At 31.3% G+C, this 27,862-nt stretch overlaps 1 protein-coding gene across 1 annotated transcript in view; it reads left to right on the top strand.

Moving 5' to 3' along the window:
* The window catches only part of LOC124365602, a 40,055-nt gene extending 12,441 nt beyond the window's left edge, over positions 1-27,614 (top strand). The window contains exons 2-6 of the mRNA XM_046821593.1: positions 1,167-1,420; positions 4,101-4,228; positions 8,556-8,722; positions 9,033-9,112; positions 27,489-27,614. Of these exons, the coding sequence (XP_046677549.1) occupies positions 1,394-1,420; positions 4,101-4,228; positions 8,556-8,722; positions 9,033-9,112; positions 27,489-27,614 (528 nt within the window). The 5' untranslated portion in view covers positions 1,167-1,393. The remainder of the gene's footprint in view (positions 1-1,166; positions 1,421-4,100; positions 4,229-8,555; positions 8,723-9,032; positions 9,113-27,488) is intronic.
* The last annotated feature ends 248 nt before the right edge of the window (positions 27,615-27,862 follow it).

Genomic DNA, 27,862 nt, shown 5'->3' with positions numbered 1-27,862 from the left:
ATAAATGTGGAGGTTACTACGACAGGACTCTTGGACCACACTGGACAGTTTTTTTCACTGAACATGCCTAAGGAGACTGGGAAAATCCTACATTTTACAAAGACAACTTACCCATAACAACCTTTTGTCCCTAAAGCATTTACTATCAACATAAGCCTGAAATCTTGTTCTTTCTTCACAAGATGTAGATGAAGCCTACCTACACTTCAGTGCAACAATCCAACTTACACTTGACTGGGCACGCCCCAAGAAAAAGTCTTGGGTGAGACAAAAATAAAGAAGAACATATCAATTTCTTTGAGGAGATTTCAACCCTCAAAGAAAACCCTCAACTGTCCGGAAGGGGGGGGGAGGGAGAGGGAGAGCTGCAGAAACAAATTTAAAGACTGAAAATTATTGACAGTGACTTCCATTGTGGAAACCATTATGCACTGCTAAACCAAGGATCCTCCTAAAAAAAGTCATCATCACTTCATCAGATAAGAAGTATACTATACACTCCCTATTCACTGAACTGCCTTATTTGGAAAAAAATCCGTCTTATGCGGTCCAACAAACTGCCTGACTACCTGAAAGATGACAACTCAAAAACCATGGAGAATCCTTCACCATTGCCTGACTACCTGAAAGATGACAACTCAAAAACCATGGAGAATCCTTCACCATTGGCTACAGAACGAGGCCCTCTACACACTTGGGGAATTCTACTCATGGAATGACAATGTTTGACAACTAGACATCCATCTATTCTAATATACTATTGACTCTAACATATCTCAATTATATTGTTTAATAAAGAATATTGACTATTGTGTGATTGTTATTCCATAAAAAAAGTAGTTAAAATAGCTATACAACATTGAACAAGGTTTTAAGGTTTAAAAATATTAAGGTGTGTTCAGAGATTGTAGAAGCCCTGTATTAATCAATAGCATCAGTTTATACCAAACTGGATAAGACACTATGTACTGTAGGAAGAATACAATGCTCTCCACCACAGATAACTTGATAACTAAAGTATTAAAGATATTACATGCGTGATCTTTGATTGTTTAATTCTTTCTTCCTTTTATACTTATTTCTGTAATTTTTTAGTCTAATCAGAGTCCAGTCATATGTACAAACAAATATGGTTCTAATAAGGTTTTACTTTTTCCAATGCGCAGACTGATGTAGAGGAACTCCAGCAGCGTTACGATGCGGAACTTCTGACTCAACGGGAGCTACGAGCTGAGCTTGAAACCTTTCGTGCAGAGGGAAAGAGCATGCGTGCCCAGCTGGAACTCACAAACAAGGCTCTCCACCGGAGTGAGGAAGGCCATAGCAGTGCACGAGATATGGCAGTCCGCCACAAGCTCAGCCTGGAGGCTGCCACACGCACACTATCGATGTTATGAAAGAGCAAGCCACTAAGCTGCATGTGAGTACTGCATAATTGTGTAGATTGTTGTCAGGTGTAAAGGTCATTTACGCAGATATCATAGAAATCTGCTTACTGCAATCACTCATTACAAAATTTCTGGTAGATCTCATTCGCCAATCATGGCCCACAGAACTTATAAATAACATTAAATTGTTATATATTATATATATATATATATAATATATATATAAATATGTATGTATGATCTTATGGAATATAATATAGACTTGTTATACAATTACTATTTTTAATCAATTCAAAACTTTTTAAAAGATAGTAAGTACTTATACATACCGTGGATAAAGTAATTTAAATTTAATTATTTCATTAATCAGTTGATTCATTGGATCATTCCACCCAGCAATGAGTCCATGTCAGGAATTCCTTCTCTTATCTACTGAAAGGAAGCATACTCAAATCCCTATCAGTGTATAAAACACCCTCTGACCTTCTGTTCATTTGTAACCTGAACTCATGTTATAGTGTAAGGGCTTAATGACTGATGATGAGTATGACATCTTAACTAGGAATCTTTGATTATAGAATAAAAACAACCTTCTCCTTGGTTTGTAGCCCACAGTTAAAAAGTCACAAAAGGATCCCACTGCAATACAATAATTTTTAGTGACTGTCTCTGGCCATCTCCCAATCACCAGCAATGTTATGTGCTTTGTCAGAACTTATATTGTCTCACACCAAGTTTATCTTAATCAGGAGTTCATACCATTTTACTCTGAATCTTTATCTCCTATTAAGCACCACAAAAGGATCCATTCTGCCTCCAAACATTATAGCTAATACCGTATAGCTTAACATCATCCTGAAAGCTTTCAGTGGAGAGACAGAAATCCTTTCAAACATTCTTTAAGACTCGTATGTGTCTACACTACTTCAGTTTATGTGCAAAGGACAGGTTATCAGAACAAATTGAAATCAAAGACTCCTGTATATTATCTATTCAGCCACTGTAGTGCTGCAGTTATTTTAGGATTAGGATGACAGATTATTTGTACACGACAACGTCTTATAATTCGATGGAGCCGGCTGCACACACCAAAAAACATGATGTCATGCAGTGTTACCTCACTCTGAGGCGTTCCATTTAAGGCTTGAAGTGCAAGCGCGAGCGCGGAACATCTGTCTCTCTCCTACTTGAGTGAGCGATGTATCCGCGTGGACAGCTGCTATACACTAATATATTTAAATGTTTTTGTCAAGTATGAAGTGCAGTGAAAAGTGAATGTGGTGTCAATTGTTTATAGCAACGATAATTGCGGCGATAAAGTTAATGATTCTTTCGATATTAAATATATGTTCAGTGATATATTGTCGAATATTCGTGCTTTCATCATTAAAATAAATAGGTCCGCTAGTGCAACGATCGTAGTTTATGCTATAATTAACAAAACTATAACAATAAGTTAACAGAACTATTTCACGATGAGTAAGAAATCAATGGCTTTACTATTCAATCGAAATAATTATCGAGCGTAGCTATGATTTTAAAAAATTGAAGCATAATTGTTAAATCTTCCACATATCATAACAGCGTATCTGAAATGACTGGTTAGACCAGTCAGCCATCAAAGGGAACAATTTTCTCCTATATCAAAACACATTGAGGCAGGCTTTTTAAAAGCTAAAGTTACAAAAATTTTAATGATGTTTCCAAATTTTAAATTTTATTTATGATATTTTATGAACAATTGACATAATTGTATTTATGCGTGCAAATAAATGTAACGATCAATTCCATTGTGATTTCCATTTCGTGACGTTGTCACGTTCAACTATCGTCAGTAAACCGACTTTACAGACAACTGGTTTTTTTGATCGAACTCTAGTCTATATCCCCATTGTGCAGGACCCAATATGTTGTTTCTTGTACAAGATTAACATTAGGTTGAACCTTACATGCATGTGAAGAGCCAAAGAAGACTCGGTTTAAACTGCTCATAAAAACTGTATACCCTGATCATGGCAGAGGGGGCAGAACTCGTAGTAAAGTATGAGTTTCCACCTCAAAAAACTGAATTGTATGAGTGTCAAGCTTGTTTACTGTCCGTATCACTTGGTAACTAGAATTGCTTTGCTTATAGTATTTATTTTACTATTTCGCTAGACACTTATTGTAGGTTAAATTATTTACACCTTAACGGTTCTAGCATTAATTTTATTATTCCCCCATACATGTCCAGCTCCCTCTATCTATAGTACGATATTGTTCCAACTCCCTTTTAGGTGGACCTAAAATTTAATCATAGGGGGAGTAACCTGAAGCAATAATAAGGTGGCATTGAATATTACAACGAGCAAAAATGATTAAAATCATGACTAGATCCCGACCTGTAAAATCAGAAATGGGCCTGAACACTTAATGAATAACAGTAATTGGCCAGACTCTCCTTTCTTTTCTGATGATTTTACGGATTTTCTTAAATTTATTTCAGAATATGCTATATGAGTTAAAATAACTGTTTTTTTCTTGCAGTATATGTTCCTTGATTAATTAGTTTTAATTAACCTGACAAAACACCTGTACTTGTATATAATGTGCCAATTAAAGTTTTCTAATTATCAGTAATTTTGATTTATATTATAAATCAATGTTGTAACTGGATCATTATTTTATTCTTAAATTTGTTAAATTGTGATATTGTTTTAAAAATTATTTCAGTTGGAGAATGTAAAATTAAAGAAGCAAATGGAAGATTTGGAACGGGATATGAAGTCAGAATTGTTCTTCCGAGAGTCATGTGTATCCAAGCAATCTAAAAACCAAGAGATGATTGAATCACTTACTGTGTAAGTCTTTTGATCCAAATCTAAATCTAAATACAGGACAACTATTAAATTATGCTGATTAAATGTCAAAGAATATTTCATTAAAAATAGTAAATGCTCATAACAAAATTAAGTAAGGCAAATCTTGTGCTTTTTTCTGGCTGTCATAAAGAATTTGTAACACTGAGTGGTGGTGATTTGAGTTATTGATATATTGTATCACTGAACAAGATATCAAATGTCGGAACAATGTAAATATCTGAGAACTTCGTATTACCTTCACAATCCTTCCTTTGTTAAAAAGAAACTTTAGTTTAATAATAATACTGTAATAATATCTTAAATATCATGCTAATATTTTACAATCATTAGCAAAATTAATATTCAACAATTTATGGAAACATTTACACTGTTTACACGTTATTGAGTTACTTTTACTGTCTAAACTCAAATGCAGTTTTGGTAAAAATCAAGTATGATGAAATAGTAATTACTTTATGCTTTGTAAAAATTTTATCTCCTTAGATTAAGGATCTTTCAACCTAACCCAGGTTGTTTCCTGATATTCTTACGTATTATTTATATTTGCTATACTTATAAGACAATGAAACACTTATAAATCTGAGTTATTTCAAGGTGACTTTTATATAATGTAATTAAATCCTTTTTTTTCTATAGTAAAAATATGTAGTATAAGAAAATACCGAAAGGAGATATTCATTAGACAGCTTATATTTTCTTTTTAAGTAATTATTTTCTCATTTTTTTAAACGGTTGAAATGGAAAAAAATTCAAAATCTTCACTAATAAATACATTATCTTGTGAACTATAAAATAATAAAACCTCAAAAATATAACCCAACAAGATTGTCCCCTGAATTGGACATATTAAGTGTTAGAGAGATAATTTAGACTTGTCAACATTTTATTCTACTATAATAAAATAATGTACACATTTTGATTTTATCTAAGATACTGTATTTATGCAGGAGAAACAATGAAACATTTTTTATCTCACATCCACTTTTCTGGTTGTCATTACTCTTCCATTTCATAAAGTGGGAAAGATCATGAAGTGAGGGTGTTTTCTACCCGCATATTTCAAGATGTCTAACATAAAACAAGTTTCTTGTATAAGAGCTGAGATAATGCTTTATGTTTACCACCTGCTAAAATTTACATTATATTCACAAATGTGTCATACGCTCTTAATAGTTGTATTGTTATTACCTATTATCTTAGCTAATACAAAAACTAATGATGATGGTGATGACCTCACCTTAGTTATGTCACTTCTGAAAAAAATGGGAAAGGTCTACTTCATTGTATCACCAATTATGGGATTGGGTGGTGATCGAAACAAGGTGAGATTTGGTCTATTGGTAAGTCACAACATATGCATATGTATTAGTTATATTGTTTTTACAGTAATTTAGGGATTATTAAAAGTTTTACTTATGGATCAATTAAGTAATCCATGACAAAGATCTGGCTATTCATTAGTAATTTGTTCATAATTGAGATTTGGATAGTCTTTAGTTTTCTTATTAACCTGTTACTGTGTAAAAGTAATTCATTCAGATATGTACTGTAAATTAATTAATAATGAACAAAAATTCACTAATTAATATTAATAAAGTTTACAATTACTTCAGTATTGCATAAAACAGTATTCTATTACCAGTTCTCTTTATTGCTTAAAACAAGAAATATAATGATTCATATATATATATATAATATAATTGATCTTTTATTAAGGGAATACTTAAATTATTATTGTGAAAAATTAACATCAAACAACAGATCTTTATTGCCATTGTTTTATAATAGCTCACTTGCTGCTCATTAGAAAAAGAAAATTAGGCAGAGGTTTCAGTAGCCGTAACTTAGAAAACTAAAAAGGAAAGTCTTTCTTTGAGGATTTCTTGATAATCGAAAAAATGTTTTAACAATTCCTTTTTATATCAATGATTAAATACCAGTCCAGGAAATTTTTACAACCATATTTTTACTTCCAATTCACACTATAATTATACATCCATATAAAAAACAAGGGCAAAGAAGAAACAAAAGCATAGAAAGGTGTTTAACGAAGAATCTCATAGGTTAAAAACTGACTATCTGAAGACCTTGGACAAACAATATTTACATGGAAGAGACATAGACAAAGTTGAAACTGTTGAAAAAAAGGGCGTATGATCTGCAGCTTAAGGAACTCAGAAAAACAGGCTACATCACATTTCATTGAGCAATCTAGTAATAAGCAAAAAGCCCTATGGCAAGTGATAAATTATGAAAGATGCCAGGACAACAGGACTTCAGACTCCATAGAACTAGAAATTGATGGGAAACTCCAATCAGACCCACTACTTGTTGCAAACCACCTTAATCTTAATCTCTATTTTACAACAGTAACTGACAAAACCTTAACAGAATTGGGACTCACACAAACAAGCAAACAACTCAACAAGCTACAGAATCATATACCTGATATATCACTATGGCCTTGTACCCTGAAAGAAACAGAAGAAGCCATTTCTAACCTCAAACAAAAGCCAAACATCAGCTGGGGTGGATGACATCTCATCAATCCTTTTGAAAGGCTGTTTAGAGGAACTTGTACCACCTCTGACATCTATTATCAACAAAACTTTCTCCTAAGGCATTTTCCCTAGAGCTCTATAAAGTTGGCAAACGTGTTTCCAAAACTAAAAAAAGGATCTCCAACTGACAACAACAACTACAGACCTATATCCCTTCTCTTTACAGTTTCAAAAGTGATTGAAAAAGTAATGCTAAACTGGCTTATAACACATTTGACCGACCACAATGTCCTAACCACCCAACAACATGGGTTTCTGAAAGGAAGATCAACAATTTCAGCATTGATAGAACTCACTGAATTAATTATAGATCAGATGGAAGATGGAGCTGCTGTGACTGGCATTTTTCTGGATTTTACTAAAGCATTTGACTGCCTGGACCATAATATCCTACTTTAAAAGATGAATTGTATGGGAGTCAGAGGAAATGCAGCCAATTGGTTTACAAGCTACCTGGAGGGAAGAACACAAATGGTAGAAATATCATATACCAAAAACAACACCTCATATCGTGTAACATCAACACCACTCCCTCTAAGTAGAGGATCTGTCTTGGGGCTGGTACTTTTTATTCTGCTCACCAACGAACCCCCAAACTATCTCCAAGAGCTTAGCCAGGTACTCATGTATGCTGATGATACTGTCCTCCTCATAGAAAATAAACAAGTACAAGAACTAGAAATAGCATCCTTTATCGCTCTAAATACAGCAAAACAATATTGTAATCAGAATTACTTAGTATTATACGACCATAAGACTCAACAAGTGAACTTTGGAAGAAGAACAGTTGAATTGACAGGACTCCCAGAAGTTGACCTTGATAATAAAGCTAAATACTTGGTAGTAACTATTGATGACAAACTCAACTGGACACCACATATTGATCAACTTTGTTTAAAACTTAACTCCTGCATTTATGTCCTTAAAAGACTAAAGGCTACCAATACTTAGGAGATGACTAGAATTGCCTATTTCGCACTTTTTGAGGCTCATCTCCAATATGGCATAACAGTCTGGGGCAACTCCTCAGCAAAGAATGTGCAAACGCATCCTGGTAATTAAAAAAAAAAGCGATTAGGATCTTAGCCAACCTCAATCTACTTGACTCCTGCAGAAGTACATTTAAAGAACTAAAGATACTCACATCAGTATCCCTCTACGTCCAGGAAGCTATCCTTTACACTACTAATCAAAATCTAAAAAGAACAGGACAGCTTCCATTATTACAACACCAGGCATGGAAACAATTTTATTTTGCCGAACCACCGTCTCAGCCTATATGAAGAGAAGCCAAGCTACATGGAAACAAAAATTGTTTAACTGCCTTTCTGACTACTTGAAGAAGATCTCCAGATAATAACATTTTAGGAGGAAACTTCAAGAATGGCTCCTGGAGTGGTCCTTTTACTCGATCAAAGAATTCACTGACTTAAAACAACATCAAAATTTTTAAAATTAAAAACCACTTTTGTACATTTATATAAAATATGACTTTACTACCATGATGCCATTGTATTTCTCCATGAAATTACAAATAAAGAATTTTTGATTTGATTTGAACATAGTAATTTGAATATATTAAATAATCATTATAAATTATGTAAAAGTTTTACAGAATGTGTAAAACAAACCAAAACAATTGCTTTTTTTAATTCGACTAATATGAAATGCTTTTTCTTATGAGAGAAATTTTCAAGAAACTTTGATTATTGATGTTATAATGTTTCTGAACGTTTTTTGCACAGGCAGATACACAACTTGGATAAGGATTACCGAAACACAGAAAGACACAGCAGCCAGGCACTTTCCTTGGGTAGCAAGTGTCAACTTATGTTGGAGCACAAGGATAAGATAATAACACAGCTGCAGACCCGAGTCAAAGAGTTATCAGCGGAGCTAGTGAGCCTTAACAGTGAGTGTCATTTGTCTGTCTCAACTTGTCAGTACATACTTTCTGTGCTGAAGCTGTGTTGAAAGTCCACGGTAATGAACGGGTAGCTTGGGTACTAATTTAAAGTATTGATGTAACAAATCTGTGTGAAAGTACGTTTGTGTTATGTGACACACATAAATCACCCATTTTGTACTTTTTCCACTACTTAACTCTTTGTAAACTATTTTTCAAAGTCATTTAAAAAAAATACATGTGAAAATGTATGTGTGTATGTTTGTGAATAAGTTTATATATTGCACTCATTGCATGTTATGTTTAATGGTTTTAGATAAAAATATGAACCTTGAGAATGATTTGAAGGAACAAAAACCACCAGAAAAACACTATGTCAGAGAAATATTACAAGAGGTGCGTAATTGTTTAGTTACTTGTACACTAAAATTATTTTACTTTATAATTTTTATAGAAATATTTATTCATGGTCATCAAGAGCAGAATAATTGTCTAAAAGCAATAATTAAATAAAAAATTAAGAGTGAGAATAGGTACAAGATAGAAAACATATCATTAGGAGACAATGATGGAGACCTCCTAAATGCTGTAAAAAGACTTTATCAACTGCATTTAATCAGCACTTTTGGTAAATAGTATGGATCTTGGAGCTGGTAGGCTTTTAAATAGTCTATCTCGTTTTAACAGGCATGCGCCTCTATATTTCTCAATAAAATATCATATAAAACTGATCAAATTGAAAGTAAAGGGTCAAATAAATCTGTTATAGATTTATTATATTTGATAGAACTTGAACAAATAAATGAAAGTCATTTTCAAAAGTCAAGTATTTGGGAGTGCCAATGGCCGAGCGGTCTAAGTCATTGGACTTTGGGTCTGAGTTAGAGATAGCGCAGGTTCAAATCCTGTCTGTGACCGTTGCACTTTTTATCAGTACCATCAACCTTGTACTGTATCGACTCTCCCCCTTATTCTGTTTGATAAGATCCTCGCACAGGCCAGTGGCCCATGAGGACGGACAGAATAAGGCTTAAAAAGAAAAAGAAAGAAAAAAGAAGTGATTTAATATGGTTATAAAATATGCAATGCTGGTAGAAGTATAATTTAATTAAAATAGGAAGCAAGTTATGTTGATAAAAAAATGCAAGGATTAAAAAAATTATAAAACTATTTTAAATATTATTAATCCTAAAATTTTATAAACATAACCAAAATTATTAATTTAACTACAATTTATACAATTTTAATTCCTAAAGTATCATTTTTAGCATAAACAGTTCTCAAGAAAAATTGAAATAAAATGGCAAATGATAAATTTAGGCTGGCTTGTTCATTTTCAATTTTGAAAAAACAACAGTTGTTGTAAGTATAAAGAATTAATTACTTTATTTGCAACAGCCGTTCCTGTTGTAGTATATTAAAACTGGAGAGCCACTTTAATAACAGCCTATATTTTTTATACCATCAGCTTTTGTGTTATTATCTTTTTGTTACACCTATGATTTTGGTTTTCTTTTGTCTTCATTAAGCGAATATTAAACTTAATTGTTGGTCTGAAAAAAATTGTCAGAAGATTTTATGAGAAGTGATTTTTTTTTTTAACTCAACAGTTACTCTATTTTTTTTTTTAATTTAAATTTTACAGTGGCAAAACCTCAATGAATGAAATGAAAACAAGAATTGCAAACAGTGAAAAGAATCAGAAATACTTCATCAGTCACTACAAAAATGCTCTCAATGCCCAATCAAAGTTCCAGGAACTAGAGACATCAGCAAATAAACGAGTCAAGTAAGTGAATGTGAAAGTCAGAGTACATAATTTGTGGTTTTCTCCTAATTAAAATATGCCTTACATACTTGCTCATAAAAGTTGTAAAAATGTATAATAAGTTTTTAAGGTTAGTAGATTCCAAAATAAAATATACATTGTTTTTTTTTTAAATCTTGAAGATATCTGTAATCCTATTTTTGTTTGATTTTTAATATTGCCCTATATTATTTTTTTTGTTGTTTAAGACTAAGTCATTGGACACTATCTTTATTGATAGGAAAGGCTCTTTCTGCGTTAAATTAATAGTTTACTTACATTAAAACATTAAAACCAATATTTAACACTTTTATTATTTTGTGAGGGCCTTTCGATATCAAAAGAATATCTTCTTCAGACACAATCATAAAAGTGTTAAATATTGGTTTAATGTTTTATAATGTAAGTAAGTTATCAGTACCAATATAAGCTCCATCTACAACATTAAATTTAATAGTTATGCTCTTTAGTATAAGGGCCATTACTGATTGACTGTCCTGTTAATAAATGAGTTGGCAGAATATAAGTAACTAGAAGAAGTAATACTGGTCTAAAGACTGTCCATGTGGTACTCCACGCTGTGCATGCAGTTAGTAGTTATTTTTGGGATTGTTAGTAGCCCTTTTCTTTGGTTGTTGGTAGTCTTGCTTCAACTCCAACAAAGTGTCTAACACTACTTCCTGTCAGTAAATAGTTTGTGGAACCTTTGCTGATTTATCTGCTATTTCAAATGCTGTTTGATTATTCCAATTACGTAACTGAGATTGAGATAGTTAACAGTTTGGCTGAAGATTTAAAAAATTGGGTACAAACAGATTAGTTCTTTTCTAGTTTGACATGCTGTACAAGTTATATCAGAGCAGTTATGGTTATCTACGTTTTTAGAGAAAGCATGTTATTGTTGCTAAATTTATAAGCAGGTTATTATTGCTCAAGGAGCTGGTACAAGATGATTTTTTTCAATAAGGTTTGGAAAGAATTTTAAAGTATAGGAGAGATTGGTTGCTGTTTTATTTTGTAGCAGACCACAGGACTCCTTCTTTTACTTTGGATATATTTTAAAAGTTTTAGTTATATCATGTTTTCCCATGTCCCCAAAACCTATCATATTACAGTAGGGGAAATAATACCTATTAAAATACCTGTCACGTAGTAAGGAATTTACAAAATAACTTGAAAATAAAAATATCATTTTCTAAGTTTGTTTATTAGAAAAGTGACCATAATACCTTTTGGTTTTGCATCAGTGTTAATGGTTATTTTAACACTAAAACTTTTAAAATCTGGCATTCCATATTTGTGATTAGCTTCTGATGTCTTTTTTCAGTTATTTAATATGAACTTTAGAATTAACACTGTATAAATTAGTAATAAAAATTTTTATACTTTACTAGCTATATTTGTTATTAACATTAAATATGTCTATGCCTACCTGTTTTGTAGGCTTGAGTTGAATGTTAATTTTCATTAAGTGGAAAAATTTCCCTCTAACCCACTCTCTCATCACTGTCACTTTCACTGCCTGAAGAACTGTAATTTAAATATATACAAAATTAAAGTTCTATGGAGTTGTCGATGACTGGTTCAGTTGTCTGCAGTGGTTCTTGACTGCTTCTACATGTTTCAACTTTATGTGTCCCATTTTCTTGTCCCATGTCACTGTAATTTTTCATGACATAGATTCATCACTTCAATTAAAATTAATATGTTGTGCCTAGCCACAAAGCCTTTCCAAAATCTGCCCAAAATCAAATAAGTTTGATATGGTTCAAATTCTGGGTGGTAAGGGCGCAAGCTTATTTTCTAGTTCATTTATCACCATACGTTTTTTAATATCCATTATGCAGATTTAATGAATTTGTATAGTTCAGATTTTAAACATGGAGTCTGATTAGTAACCTTTCTTCTGTAAACATAACTTCATATATCCTCTTTTTTACTGTTGGGTGTTGTTCCACAAACACGTTATGATACAGAGCATTTATCTGTGTGACAAGAACGGTTTTCGGCCTTGAATAAACTTAGGTTTGGTACCAATTTGTATTTAAATACATTAAATATAGTTTGTTTGTTTTATTCATATTTTTGGTGGTTAGTCACCTGATGAGGAGAAAGGCTTTCCACATATGTGAGGATCTTTTGGAATATAAAACTTTTCTTCCTTTCAGAATGAATTATATTATCAAGCAAATCACCTTTGAAAATTTGGGTATGAATTCCTCTATTAGATTACGTGTGACATTTGAGGATGAAATCTGTACGTTATTTTCTCCATAAACATTATAGGACATTGTGGTTACTTTTTAATTTCATGAAGTATAACTTTTTTCTTTTCTCTTATATCTGAATTTTTCTATTAATATTCTTTCTGTTGCTTCTCATTTTCTATCCACTTGAAGCCAAGCTCTTTTTCTTTTAATGGTTAGTCAAACACATTTCTATTCTACACATTTCCCTTTGAATTTATATGCTCTTCCAACTCTTCTTTTATGAGTTTAGCTGTTGGAGTTGCTGTTTTGGAGTACCTAAAATATTTACTGAAATTGTTGGAGTAATTCATTCATCAAAAATATATTGCTGACACATTTGTATATTTATTTGGTACTAATTTTTTATGCCATTTTTAAAAGAAATACTCCGATGATGTTCTTGGTTAGTTCAATAGAAGACATGCGTGCAAAGCTAGTATTGTAATCTGCTATGTATAAGTTAAGGACATAATTAAGAGATTTATATATACAATTAATATGACCATATTTTTATATTGCGACATCGTGTATTTTTTTCTTAGGTTAAACATACAAGGTAGGTTCTACTTGTTCAATGAAAAGCACAATGATTCATTTGATTCTGTTGTAATGAAAGAAAGACTTTAGTTAGTTACATTCCATAATTTCTTTTCACTTATAAAAGTTTATGTTTTATTTATTGATGTGTATTTCTTTATTCTATAGTATGTGTATTGCTTTAATTATCAATTAAATGACCACCCAATGTTTATAACCTATTATGTGTGAAATTTACAAAATAATGCAAATGGAAAAAGTGTAATGAACAACAGGGGGGTAACGAAAAAGTGGGCTCAAAAAAGTTATTTAAATATGATAAAGAAATTTATCAAAATATTAAAAAGGGCCAAATAATCGATCTAGGCAACAAAACAAAATTTATGAGAGCTCTATCACAAGGCATGGCTCTTGTAAAATTTGTTGGAAATGGGTACCCCAAAGGGAAATAAATTATACTCAAATCTACCTCTGTTACTGCTGAAAGAAAGTACGTAGGGGGAAATGCACTTCAGGAAGCAGTGACTCATTTAATTTTTCCCCAAAAAAAATGTAAAAGGAAGTTGGCCGTCACTGATCACATCCGCTTGGATTCCTCCATCAATCTGTATTGTACTGTTAACATGGCTGTCAGGGGTAGGTGAAATGGTTTTTAATGTATTAATATAATTATAATAAATAAAACTTTAAATTTAACATTTAGTAACATAAATATATTTCCCAGAAAAAATATGTGAAAATGAGATGTGAGTATGAGTGGTAAGATATTAAAAAATTCAGAATTAGAATCTTTGTAATAACTACATTATTGAACTAAATTATTTGATGAGGATAATTGAGCTTTGCACATAATAAAAATGCCCAAAACTTTGTAAACCTCTGTTCTACCATTTATGGATCTTAGAATTCACAATAAAGGACTTCACTCAACAGCAATTGTGTTCGGGCTTGATCACATGTTTTCACCTTTTTAGGAGAATCATATTTAGCATGTTAGTACTACAGAAATAGTGATCACTGTAGGCCAATTTTTCTATTAAAATAAAGTAGAGTTAATTTCAATTTGAATAGAAAATTAATTGCGATTGTCTACCTATAAAAATGGGCCTAGTATTAATGATTTTTAAAACAGTAAAACATCTAGGATATCTTTTTAAAATAGGGGAAGCTGAGGTCTGAAGTTTTCCTTTCTGAAAACATATAGCTTTTCTAAAATTAACTAGAATAAACTCATAAATATAAAGAAGTTTAATAGGTTCTAACATGGATACTCACAATGGTACACTCTTGAACGTGGAGAGAGATAATAGAGACAGGACTCTGACAATTCTGTACACATTAGCTATAGACTGAAACCACCAAAATAGTTCTTTCTTATTGGAACTAGTTACAATAGTCTATTAAAGCACGTTATAGGTACAAAATAAGAGAAGCAAATAAAGATGGCAAATTATGTCCTAAAATAATAGAGTTTAGAAGACCAAATGAAACCTTTGTGCAATATTGTCCTAAGAAAGGGCTTCATTTGAAAATGTTTAGGTTCAATCAACAATGTTTTTCTCCTACATGAATATTAATAAATATTCCTGTAATTTTACTAAAGAAAATCTAGCCAATAAAACTCTGTCCAGGACCAGACAAATGTTACTAACTGTAAACTCTAGATTTTTTTAGCTCGTTAAGAACATATTCTGGAGAACATAACTTGTTTTTAGTAATTAATGGTGTTTTTCTGAAGCTGATGTTACTAAGTGTGGTTAAACAGGTTGACCAATAAGGTTAAAGACAAATATCATTTTTCAAATAGGCTAGAGCCCTCCCATGCTGAAGAAGTATTTAATAATTGCAGAAGAAGGCTATCCATGTTATTGCCGGAGCCAGGGAGGCATTGTCGCGTTGTAGGGATATCTTTATAATTCATTCTCACGTTGCCATAATCTTTATATAATGCAAGTGTTCGTCTATACCTTAGAGATAATGAAAAACAGAACTGTGTCAGCAAATAAAATCCACTCCAACACACAAATTTTCCTCAACAAGAGACCTAAGGAAAAGTGAAAAAATCCTCTGTATATTCCATCTAGGTTAATGAAATAAGTTGCCAATTAACAATTTAAAAACATTACATAACTGTTATTCTTATAATCAAAAAACTAACAATTTCTTGCCAAAGTAATAGCTTTCTTATTCAGTAAATGAGTTTTTTTATTGAGTCAATGGACATGAAAAAATTGCCTTTTTAAACTGGTAATAAATACCATTTTAAACATGAATGGTACTTGAACCTGACCTATCGTATTTGCTTAAATATTTTGTGGCACATTAAACTATTGACATTCAAATATTAAAATCTATAATGTTATTGAAGCCAAATAATTTCTAAAATAGAAATTAAGTCAATTTTAATCAAAAGTAGATTGAGTATAAAATTTTTTTGGGTGGTTGGAATAATTACTATACATAGAATTACTATTAGTAATATTAAAAACATTGCAATAAAACTTGAAAAATCCAAATTTCAAAATGTCTTTGGTTAAGCTTCTAATTCAGAAATATTCGAGTGTAAATTTAATATTATCAAACATAATTATGAAAAGAATTATTATAGTCATTAAATATATTCTTAAATTTTTTAAATCCTTATGTTTAGTCATCCTAGAAGCCAAGTGTTCACAACCGAAAAAATTGTGTATCATATTCCTTGTAATGAGTATGAGAGTATGACGTGTGTGTGTAAACAAGGGAAAAATAAACTCCAATGCTTTGTTTAAACATAACTCCCTTATTATGTGTACCTGATATTAGTAATTTAAACTAGTTAATGACTTGTGTTTAACTAGTTTGTTTATCTGCTATAATCACATAGGGAATGTAGTTATTGAAATTATTCGGAAACAATTTACTTGATAGATTAATTCTACTTGTCCACAAATCACCAGTAATAATCATATTTATCATATTCAGATTCTACTAAAAAACTGTAAAAATTATGAAAATTTAAATTATTATCTCGGTCTTGTGATTGGAAATTTGTATAACAAACATATTTGTTACATCACCATTGTTAACACATTACATTTGTTATACTATTAAGCAAAATTATTCAACAAGTGTTATTCATACAAACTAAATAGTAAACAAAAACATATTCACTTATTTCTTATTATATGTACATTGTCAACTAGTGTTGTGTTTTAATCAGTTTGGGTCACACTCTTTTAAAAATAATAAGTAAATGTTTTTTGGAGGTTTTCAGTTAAAAAAATATTGAAAATTGATTTGGGTTAGTATTGGTGGGACAGAGTTGTTGAGTTTTTAAAAATAGTACACATCAGATAAAATTAAAATGGCAGATAATGGATGTAGGAAACCTGTATAGGTTTCCGATAAATTGTTCTTAACATATTTTGTTGTGTCTAATTTAAAAATGGTTGTAGTAGCATTAAATAATATAATGATAGACTTTTTATTGTTGTTTTAGAGTTAATATTGCTGAGATAGTATTAGAGTGAAACCTGACAGTTCAGTGCTGTACATCTCCTGGTCCATCCCCTTACTCTTGTACCATAAGATGCAACATATTAACTCCTTTTATATAATGTTGATCCATCAAGCATGTTCATAGGAAGGGCCCATGATAATCCCGTCCTCCCTTTTTCCTAATTGTCTGAGAAAAATAAAATTATCTGCACATGACTTACAACTCTTTTGTAAATAATATCTTCAGCATTATCTCAAAGTTGAACATCAAGCATTTTCATTTTGAAACCTCAAACTAGATAACACACCAAAAAAATGAAGGAACATGGGTAAAAATCCCCGAGGAAATTTTGGAACCTGATTACATGATTGTTGGCGTGGAAATCAGTAGTAAGAAGTCCCACGGGTGGTGAAACCATGATATTACGTAAAAAGCAATATCTGAGTAGCTGTTTTTTAAATTTATATACGCATAATTATTAGATCACATAATCCCACCCCCCCTTATAATATTGATTGTAAAAATGTCAATACAAATGTAACTGAAATCTTTAGAGAAGAAAAAAAAATCACATTACTTTTATCTTGGTGCTATGTATTGCCTGTTTTGATATATTATCTCTTGCATGTGTTTTCTAAGTTCAGAAATTTTTATTACAGGTTGCAAACCAATTTGAAATGTATTTTCATGAAGGATTGCTACTCATAGGTTGAGGTTCCAGTTAAAATTCTGGTAGTTCGTTCATAAATCTGCTAAGTTAATGAGCTGAAGTCCCAGAAAGGTTTTTAACTTCCAGTTTGAACCTCCATTGGGTACAGCAAAAACCAGATGTGCCCACTTACAATCTGTCTATACCTTGGTACTATGCTGTACTATACGCAGATGACACCACACTGATTTAGTGCAGATGGTGAATTATTGCCAATGTTAATGTTGCAATTAAATACATCCCTAAGAACAAGCTAAAGCTTTGGTTTTCTCCAAATAGGCTTTTATAACAAATGAAAACAAACATGGAAAATAATATATATTCACACTTTAAAAACCATTGGATTAATGATAGTTTTATTCAAACCTTGTAAAATAACTTGGTCTTCCTATCTTAGATAGTAAACTGCTGCTGGAAAGTACAATATTGATAATCTCATGTAGTTAAAAAATTTATCTAGGGTTAAAATTTTCCTGCTAAGCAAAATATGAAAGTACTGTGTAGAACTTAAGTAAACAACTATAATTTATAAAACGTTACAATGGCTTATGTTCCATTTAGCCAATTGTAGTTACGGCATTCGACTGTTGGGGTAATTTCAGTACAGTCAAAAAAACGTTTTTTCTGTCTGCAAAAAAAAAAAAGCAATTAGAATATTAGCTGGATTTGTCATACCAAGAGTATTGCCAGACAACCATTTTTCACTAGACTTAAAAAATATGACCTTGGCATGTACTTATATGTTCTAAAAAACCTAATATATGTAAAAAAAGTGAAGGATAGATTTGAAACACAAATGTACACTCCATGAGTATGATACCAGATACAAAAGATAATCTAAAGAACTCCTAATATAAGGCTAGATAAATATTATAAAAGCCATAATTACCAGCAATTAAAAACTATTTAATAAGTTTCCTCTTTTTGTTAGAGCTTTACCTTTCAAACAATTTAAAATCAAACATGTCAGAGTTGGCTTAAGCTGAAGAAATTTTACAGTGTTGAGGAGTATATGAAATGTGATATGTATTTGTAAATAACAAAAATATATATTGATATATAAAAAAGGATTACTCCAATAATTTATTATATTTATTTTAAATTTTAGATTTTAGATTCATGTCTCTGTGTGTGTTTTAAGTGTTTTATTTTATGTTGAGTAGATTTAAAGTAATTGTTATTTATAATATATATGACGTGGAGACACTAGTAGTATTTTTATATTATATCACTATAATTAAGCTGAAAAAATAATGGTAATTTAGGACTAATGTCCTATTGTAGATCTTTGTAATACTTAATGGCCATAAAATGTTGCATAAATTTTGTGCAACCACATATTGATTCTCCGCAAGAAATGTGAAATTGAGGAGTTTATTCCATTTTTTGCAAGCAGACTGAAAGGTGTCATGGTGCAGCAGAAATCCATATCAAGAAATGTTTCCAAAGTCTATGCGAGAAAACATTATTGAGTGCTGGGTGTTGTACTTGAGTGAAGTAGAAAGCCGAAGATATTGACTGACGACAAAAATTCACCAAAGTCTTCAAACTTTGAACATTTCTCACATTGATCCTTGAATTTGAACATTCGGCCATCTTTTAAACTTATTGAATGTGAATTATACATGAATATGTCTCAGGGCATTAAGTGTGATTCGGACTACTGCCTAAAACTGGGGATCTATCTCGTGTCTGGATGACATGATGCGTAAAGATTGGAAGTTAAAAAACCGCCTTTTAAATCAAATCAAAGTGGAATCTATGTATTATTGTCTCCTTCCTTAAAGAAATTATAAGGTTAATAATATAGTTTTGGGGCAATCAAGCTAAGTGTATCTTGAACAATAACTTTTATTTTACAGACATAGAATAAGATTACAAAAACTGATGTTTTCAGGATCTACATTTTTTACTAACGTAATATATGATTTATTTTCTATTTATTTATTTACGGTAACACCCGATTAGTACATGTGAAAAAAACAATAAGGAAGAGAGACTTATATCCAACAATTAAAATCTAATGAGAAAATGATCCACATTATAAATTATTAACAAAGTGCCAAAATAAATTTGCTACAACATAAACAATAAACATATAAATAGGGACTGATTTCTAATGCTATAATTTTACTTTAAATAATACAATTTTTAACTAATACCTAGAGTGTGTTACTAGCGAATTCTGTTGAGCTAAGTTCCTGATCTTTGTGATATATGTAGGTAAGTATATTAATTGTTTTGGTATTTCTGTAATGTATGGATGTAGCTGTTGGTTTATTTCACCGGAGTGACAAGAAACGTCATTTAACTAAAAGTTATCTTTTGACCTGTACCGAAAAAGGTATTTTTGATGATATTTATCCCTAGCTGATATTATCCCCCCTTGGTTACTCCACCCTTGTGTAAAAAATATGTTACTCGTATTAATCTAACGCTGGAAAAACAAATTTTTGGTAGTACTCGAATGTTTTAAATTACGTTGAAGGATATTACATATTTCTTAAGATTACGCATTTCACTAATCGTCTAAATCATTGGCTCCGATCATTTGGGCAACAACCCTCCGCAAGCAAGCTGAAAGGTTGAGTTTATTCACTTATGTAGGAGGAAAATGTTTTCTAAATTTGTTTTTTTAAGTGTTGAACTATGTCACAGGGAGCTTGAGAATGGAAGCTGCAGGACGGCTAAGGTGATGAAGGCACAGAAACAGGTGACCAGACTGCAGTGCTCAGACAGGATGTCAAGATCACCATTGACATCGCCTGTGAGACCTCCATAGAGATGGTGTATGAGTTTCTATGCCAGACTAGACTCCAGGACTCAGGTAAATCCTAGGTACAATGTTAGCCGCTGAGAATAATGTGATTTTGTTTCTCTGTAATCCGGCCTACCTTAAGGGCTAGGGTTTTGTGGTCTAATGAATCAGAAATTCCAGAAGACTTTATTTTTCCATTAAGTAAACAAAGTTACAATAGGCATCGTCAAGAAAGTTATATACAAAATTAAGGTTGTCAAGTCCCTAACATAATCACAGTTCATTTACATCTTCTGCAGTATAAAATGCTGTTCTTTCATTAAGCCACTATAGCAATAGGTCACAAACTAAATTTAGTTACAAGGAAGTGACCCTGATGGACATCGGGCAGTTTTATTGTATAACTAAGATTTGTTTGATACATAAAAAATATTCTAAACACTTATTAAGCTAAACATTAGGTTTAAACAAAGATCCTTTCTTTTGTCCTAGTATTGTAATCATGTAATTAGAATTTGCTTGATTAAAAGTTACTAATGTTTTTCTTAAACATAAATCAGGTTACAGACTAATGTAGATACATGCAAGATGTCATAAATCATTAAGTTTGTTGGAAAAGTCGTTTCTTTCCCCACATGAAGCCGACATGGCTAGGTCCGTTTAATTTATTCTAAGAGGCCTTCTTTTCTAATTCTAAGAGCCTTCTAAGAAACTAAGTAAATATAGATCTAATAGTTTGTCTTTCTTGTATTGTTTGCTAATAGAGCGAAATTTGTTTTGCTTGAACTTGGGGTTGTTCATTTTGGCAAATGACATTGTCTTTTAGCATTTAAAACAGCATAGTTATCTTGAACTTTATCAGTGTTATCCAAAAATAAAAAAAAAAAAGTAAAGGTTAGCATCCATGTTATGCCTCTCCTGTGGAATTTCCATACCACCCACGATGCTTGCTGAATAGCAGCCTTCCTTTCTTCTCTAAGGCTGAGATAGGTTTACCAGTTTATAGACATGATTTTTGAAAAGAAAGTTAGTAAGTAAATACCATTTAAGGTTTACGATAAACATAATTTTAAGCAGAAAAAATTGTTAAGGTAGAACATTTTTTTAAATCTAAAATAACTTAAAAGGGAATTTGTTAAACTCATATAGTCATTTGTTGAAAATATGTGAAAGTAATAACAACAGATATTCATAAACTTATCTTTTTTAGTCTTATTAACAGAATGCTGTAACAGTCAATTATTTGTATTTGATCAACCAGGTAACTTACTTAGTTTCGTGTTATTTTATAATCCTTGGAACAGTACCAAAACCATCCGCCGTGACAACGTCACTGTTGCGTTTTTTCTATTTATCGTAAAGCAGTTTAAATGTATATGTTTTCAATACACTTTTTTTGTTAGTGAATATCTTGGCATCCCCCAGCGATTGTTTAGAATCAAATTTGTGTAATATAATCATATCTGTTAAGTGTCAGAAGCTTTAATGTTGTGATTAATGTGTGAAGCAGTACTGGATGGAGCCAGCTAGCTTCCTCTAAACACTAAAATTAACAATCCACCTTTCACCGCTCGTCGTTCAGTGTTTCACTGTTACCGCACAAACACGTTTCTTGATAGTGTCATGTCTACACGAATAATACCTTTATATTTTAGGATAAATACTTACAAAATGATCCTAAGGAAAGCATTTAGGAAGTTGTCTATTGGTTACTACCAAAATTGAGGGTTTTAAAAAATTTTTGGTTTACGCAAAAAAAACAGCAGTTTAAATGATATTTTTCTCACCAAATTTTTTACATTTTTGAATAATAATGTTAACTTCTGCTAACATATTAGGTTACTTTAAAATTCATATTTAACTGTATATGCAAAACAGATAATAATATTTATATTAAGTGGAGTTTTGTTCAGTGCAATGCTGGGATGAAATAAATGGATTCTAAACGTTAACCAATAGAAAAATTACATACAATGTAATCCAAATGAAGGAATATCTGTACTTTTAAATAATCTGATCATCCAATTTCAGGACAGGCAATCAAGACATAACTGTGGTGTTGAAACAAAACGAGAGTTTTCAACTTAATCAAAACAATTCAAAACTCATCGTTTTCCTCTGTACGGACCAGTAATGATGTGGTGAAGTGAATTTTGTTTCTATAGCACGTTTTTTAATACAGATAATTTTTATATAAAAATAAAACTTTAAAAATTGAAGAGTACAGTTAAATTTATATATTAGTTAGGTACACTGTATGTTTCTGATTTTATAATATTATTTTTTCCTTTATTAAAAAGTGTCTTGTTTTCGTCCATTCTATGCATATAAGAAATTTACTAATCATCATCACCAATAATGAGGAGGTTAGGGGCTTGCTGCTGGGGGCCTGGTGGGGGTGACGGGTGGTGATTTTTGTTGCGGTCATGTGGTCAATTGGTGGTTTTGTGGATAGATTGATTGATGTTTCTTTGATTCTTACTCTTCAATTTGAATTTTTCTTATATATTATACATTAATACATATAAAGTTTTTTCTTTTGTATTTTAAGTATTTAATTAATTTCTAATTAATAAATATATATAATTCTATATATAGTATATATATATATATATTATTTATAATTTTAAGTTTATTTAATTTTGTATAGGGTTAGGCATTTTTGTTATTTTTTTATTTATAAAGAATAAACTAATAATTTACCACAATAATTGTATCAAACTATTGTAAATTTAACTATATACAATATTGAGGTTTGATTGTTAGGGAGGGCTTGATATAACCCCTCAACACTACCATTATTATTATTATCATTTATTTAATATAATTCTATTCTATTCATCATTATGCAGGATCTATTTGTTCCATTATTCTTGCTGCCATAGATAGAAAACCTTCTATTCTTTTATTTGGTATTTCTTAAATCTTTCCATTAATGACAACATACACCTTTCCTCTCACTCAAGCTGTATCACTTGGTTTACCTTTTTGTTACTTAAGCATCTTTCTTGACGCTCTACTGTCCTTTATTTTCTCTTACATATCAAACTTTTTTATCTTATAGAATCCTACATTTAACCTAATTAGCTTTGTTCCCTCAACTTCTATTCTTCTCAATAGACAACCTTTTATCTTGCTTTACTTTATCTTTTTCGTTAAACGTTCATTACCTGTTTATAAACATGTACAGTAAATTTCAATATGGCTTCATTATTTTTGTTTGATCATTCTCTCATACCCTAAATAATTAGTACAAGATTAAATTCCTGCATTGATTTTTAGTTTTTTCTTGCATTATTTATGTTTATCATCAAGAATCTTTATTGTCGTCCCACACAATTACATTGTAGTGGACAAAGTCGTTTCACTTAAAATTGTTATACTCATACCATTTGCACAGTAACAAATGACCATAGGAAAACAATACATATATGACATTTTATGTTGAGAGTTACAAAACCAAAATATATTTATTAATATCTAAAAAGGCAAAATTGTCTATTACTGCATTTATAGCATAAAACTGATCATCCTTTTTTCTTGCTATTTTCATTATAGCACTCTTGAAGTTTTACAGGTTTAGCATCTTTTGCAGGTCATAGGCATTTTTTTACAGTTTAATACCAATATAAGAGTGGTGTATACCTAGTTTTAGTTCAGTATGTAGCGTTATTTAAGTCATTGAGGTCTCAAGTCTAGTGCGATAACCATAATTAGAATTCTCTAAGTTTAAAACAATTTAAATTTTCTGTAATGAACATGCTGTTTATGAGCTTTGTTAAATATAAAAATACAAAAAACATCATTTTATTATACTTGCACAAAAATTTGTTTACATTTACATTAAAACAGTATGTGCAAGGCTCGTCTTTTGGCCAATAGGAAAATTTCTTTAGCTTCACTTGAATGTTCACAATTCCATGCAAAAGATGTGAGTGAAATAATGAACAATACACTTTCATTATCAAGCTAGAGCTATGTGCAAATATTTAAGTAAAGTTTTTTTAAACAGAAATATAAGTTGTAGTACCAATATTAAGTCGAGTACAAAGGGCATCTATTTATGGTGTCTCAATGTAATCTTTGGAGTCTAGGTTAATTCCAAGTAGCTTTACTGATTTAGCTACAGAGCTGGTGCTTCGGTTAAAATTAATTGTATGTTTCTGTTCTTATCTTCATTGACACACAAAGGTCACCTGGTGGTGAACTAGAGATTGGACCTTTCCCTTTCTCATATAGCTGCTAATCATAGAGGAATTAATTTTCAGGAAAGTAAGGTATGGGTGCATATCAACATAGTGTCATCAGCGTAGGAGTATACTTTTATCAGGCATGAAATTTGGAACATTCATTATTGTAAGATAGTGAATTAGATCATCATGAGGACAGATACAAAATGTTGAAAGAATAAGTGTAAAGCACATAGCTTTAAAATACAACTAGTAACATGATCAAAGAGAATTAAAGAAACAATTTGGTAAAGTAACATTCAGTTTCTACCTAATTTACAACGGGCTCCATAAACCCCACTGGGTTATGGTATATTACGAATTGCTTCAGCTTGTGACTAAAATTACCAGAGCTTGGATAAAATTTTTATAAAGTCAAAGAGAGGTCAGTTAATTTCCAAACATTTTTTTTTTAATATTAGTGATCCAAAAAATGACTTGATAACCAATGTTTTGAGATTTTATAACTGTTCTCCCTTCAAGCAGAATAAATGTTTTGTGCTTTTTTTAAAACAAATAGATTAACTAACCTGGAAGAAGTGCTTGCAATATATATGAAAACACCATCTTAAAGAAGATGCATTTTCAAACTAAAGCACGTGTTTAAGGAAAAATTGTTAATTCTTGCCTCCTCACTGTGTAAATGTTATTCTCTTTGTATTCTGAACAAAAATCCAATTTTTTTTTTAACTACTAGTTCCCTTTTTCAAAGTTTACCAAACTATAAAATGAACAAACAACATATTATGGGTATTACAATAAATCATAATATTTAAATATTATTCTGTTAAGTATAAATAACTCATGAATTTATTTTTAGGCAAATGGGAAAAAAGCAGCCTATGCTCTATACTGTCAAAATTCACAGTTTCTGTCAGTTGCAAACATTAAACATGTTATACAAACAAGGATTATTACCATTGCGCAAACCAATTACAAGCTATCTCATGTATTGTGCCACAATGTGAGGTTTACTGCACTTGTAATGAGTTAAGCTTATCATTTGTAGTAATTTTTCTTTTTCTTTCAAATGTTAACAATAAGGTCTTACAAAATATTTTGAGCGTAACCCATTGACCGATGAAAATAATAAGTACATTTCTTAACCAATGATCTAAATATTATATTAAAAACTCATAGCTACATTTTATTATAAAACATTGTCTGCAAATCACTTACAAAATAATGCTGTTGTTCTCTATATAGTATTACTAAAACTTTGTTTTAAAACTAAGGGCAGCTTCAAGCTGAAGAGATTCAAGGGTCTTCGAATAGCGCATAGACAAAACAATGCGGTATCTACACCCAATCTATTTATCATAAACAAAACTCATAACAACACTGCTTTAAATTTGAAATGTTATATCACTGAATATCATCAAGTGTCTATTATTTCTTTTGTTTCTTTTGTTAATTCTAATGGCCATTGAATGGAATGGATGCTGGGCAATGTATGGTATGAGTGTCATTCAACGAATTTTCTTGTTTGTATTGTAAAAGTATGATTTACAATGAGATGCAAAAAAAACGTATTTTTTAAACAAATTAATTTGGGTGTTTTTAAAGCCTAGGTTTGTCTATCTATATTTGATAACTTAAGATTAGGACTTTGAGAGGTGTTTTAACGATTTTTTAAATTATTTTTGTATGAAAATTCTTTTGTTGGAATTTTACCAAAAATTCCTCTTTTTTATTTTATTTACTTACTTATCTTCATTGCTGGTTGTTACAAAATTTGATATTGAGGGGAACTAACAAAAATTTTTATTCACTTATCTCGCTGGAGTATTCTGTACCATTAAATATTGTCCTCCTGTAACTGCTCAATACTGTTTATATGTCGGTATTTCATTTACGATATGATGATTATGGAAAAACTTAAGTAGTTATCTTTTTCCAACTCCCACTTCCAGTATTGTGCATTATCATTTCCTCCTGAGATCCATAAACTCAAAGAGGCTCTGTCAGTGTATATATTGTAAAATAAGTTGTGTGCATCGAATTTAAACTATTTATTGAAAATAATCCAACTTAAAAAAATGAAGTAGAAAATGCCAAAACAGCGAAAGAAAAACAGCATGGTATTTTTTGTATTTAAAGGGGAACATCTCATCGCAAACAGACATTGAGCAAGATACCGGAGGGAAGATCCAAGGCAACGAAATTCACACGATTTTTGCTCACCCTAAAAAATCCAAGATGGTGGTATGGGATATCATTACAACCTGGGGTGGGATCATAGTTAACTAGATTTAATCTTCTGCAAAATGGCTGAGAAAGTTCAGTGGTAGTGACCAGGCTTTCACTGAGGTCGGGGGGGGGGGGGGTGGGGGGAATCGCATGCAAAAATTTCAAAATGTTCATTTCATTCTTGAAATATCCTGTAAACAGGAAGACACTATCGTACAGAAAATTAAAATTTTACATTCCCCCAGAAGACAAAAGAGAAAATCGTGCCTAACCTTCTGAATGCTATGCTTCAATGGCACTCAGCCAAAACCCCATGAAATGGATATGGTACCTTCCCAAAATTCTCATTATTTGTCTGTTGTAGAGAAATTAAAAGTTAATAGGGTACAACATTTTTTTGAGAAATCTTATGGGATAATTAAAGCTTGCAAAGGGTTAAAATTTTCATTGTGATTGTTACTCTAGTTTATTTACTTATTATATTTATTCCATGCGATTAGAGTTCTAATTGCCATTTATGGTTACCCGTAAGACCAATGTTAAAATTGTTCGCTTTTGCTCAGCAAAAATCGATTATTTAATGAAAATGCACCATCATTTGTGGGGGGGGGGACCTTCTTAACAGTTGCCTATATGGAAATGAAGGGTCATGCAAAATTTTCAAGTCTATAAATCAATATGTTTCGCAAGACATGCGTGTCAGACAGAAATGAAATTTTCCAAACTCTCAAGTAATAGGCTTATAATCTATACGGCTCAGCCAAAAAAGGGTTATATGACTTGTCTTTGAACTCCAGTTGCAATTATTCCAGATTGTCCAGCAATTAACCTCAGTGCCCTCCATGTCGATAGTACCAGCTGGAGAAGGAACCCTCCTCACCCACCTTTACACAGGACTTCGAGTGACATGGGCCAAACCCAGCCCAACCCGAGGCTAAACCCAAATATATAGTTAAACTGAACTAAAGTCAACCTCTTTCAACATGAAATGGTTTTTCCCACTATAAGTTCTGTGATTTACATTGTTAAGACTCATGATTATAGTTAAGGTTCAAGATATGTTTTTTATTATTTATAGTTACATGTGTAATTCTTTGTTTGATTCAATGGAACAAGAAACCCAAATTCAATTCAGAATGTGATATATGTAAATAGAAGTAATAAATACAACCATAGATGTAAGATG

This window comes from Homalodisca vitripennis, chromosome 6 (genome assembly GCF_021130785.1).
Source record: "Homalodisca vitripennis isolate AUS2020 chromosome 6, UT_GWSS_2.1, whole genome shotgun sequence".
NCBI lineage: Eukaryota > Metazoa > Arthropoda > Insecta > Hemiptera > Cicadellidae > Homalodisca > Homalodisca vitripennis.
Note: the sequence above shows the minus strand (reverse complement) of the source record. Positions and strands in the feature narration are given on the sequence as shown.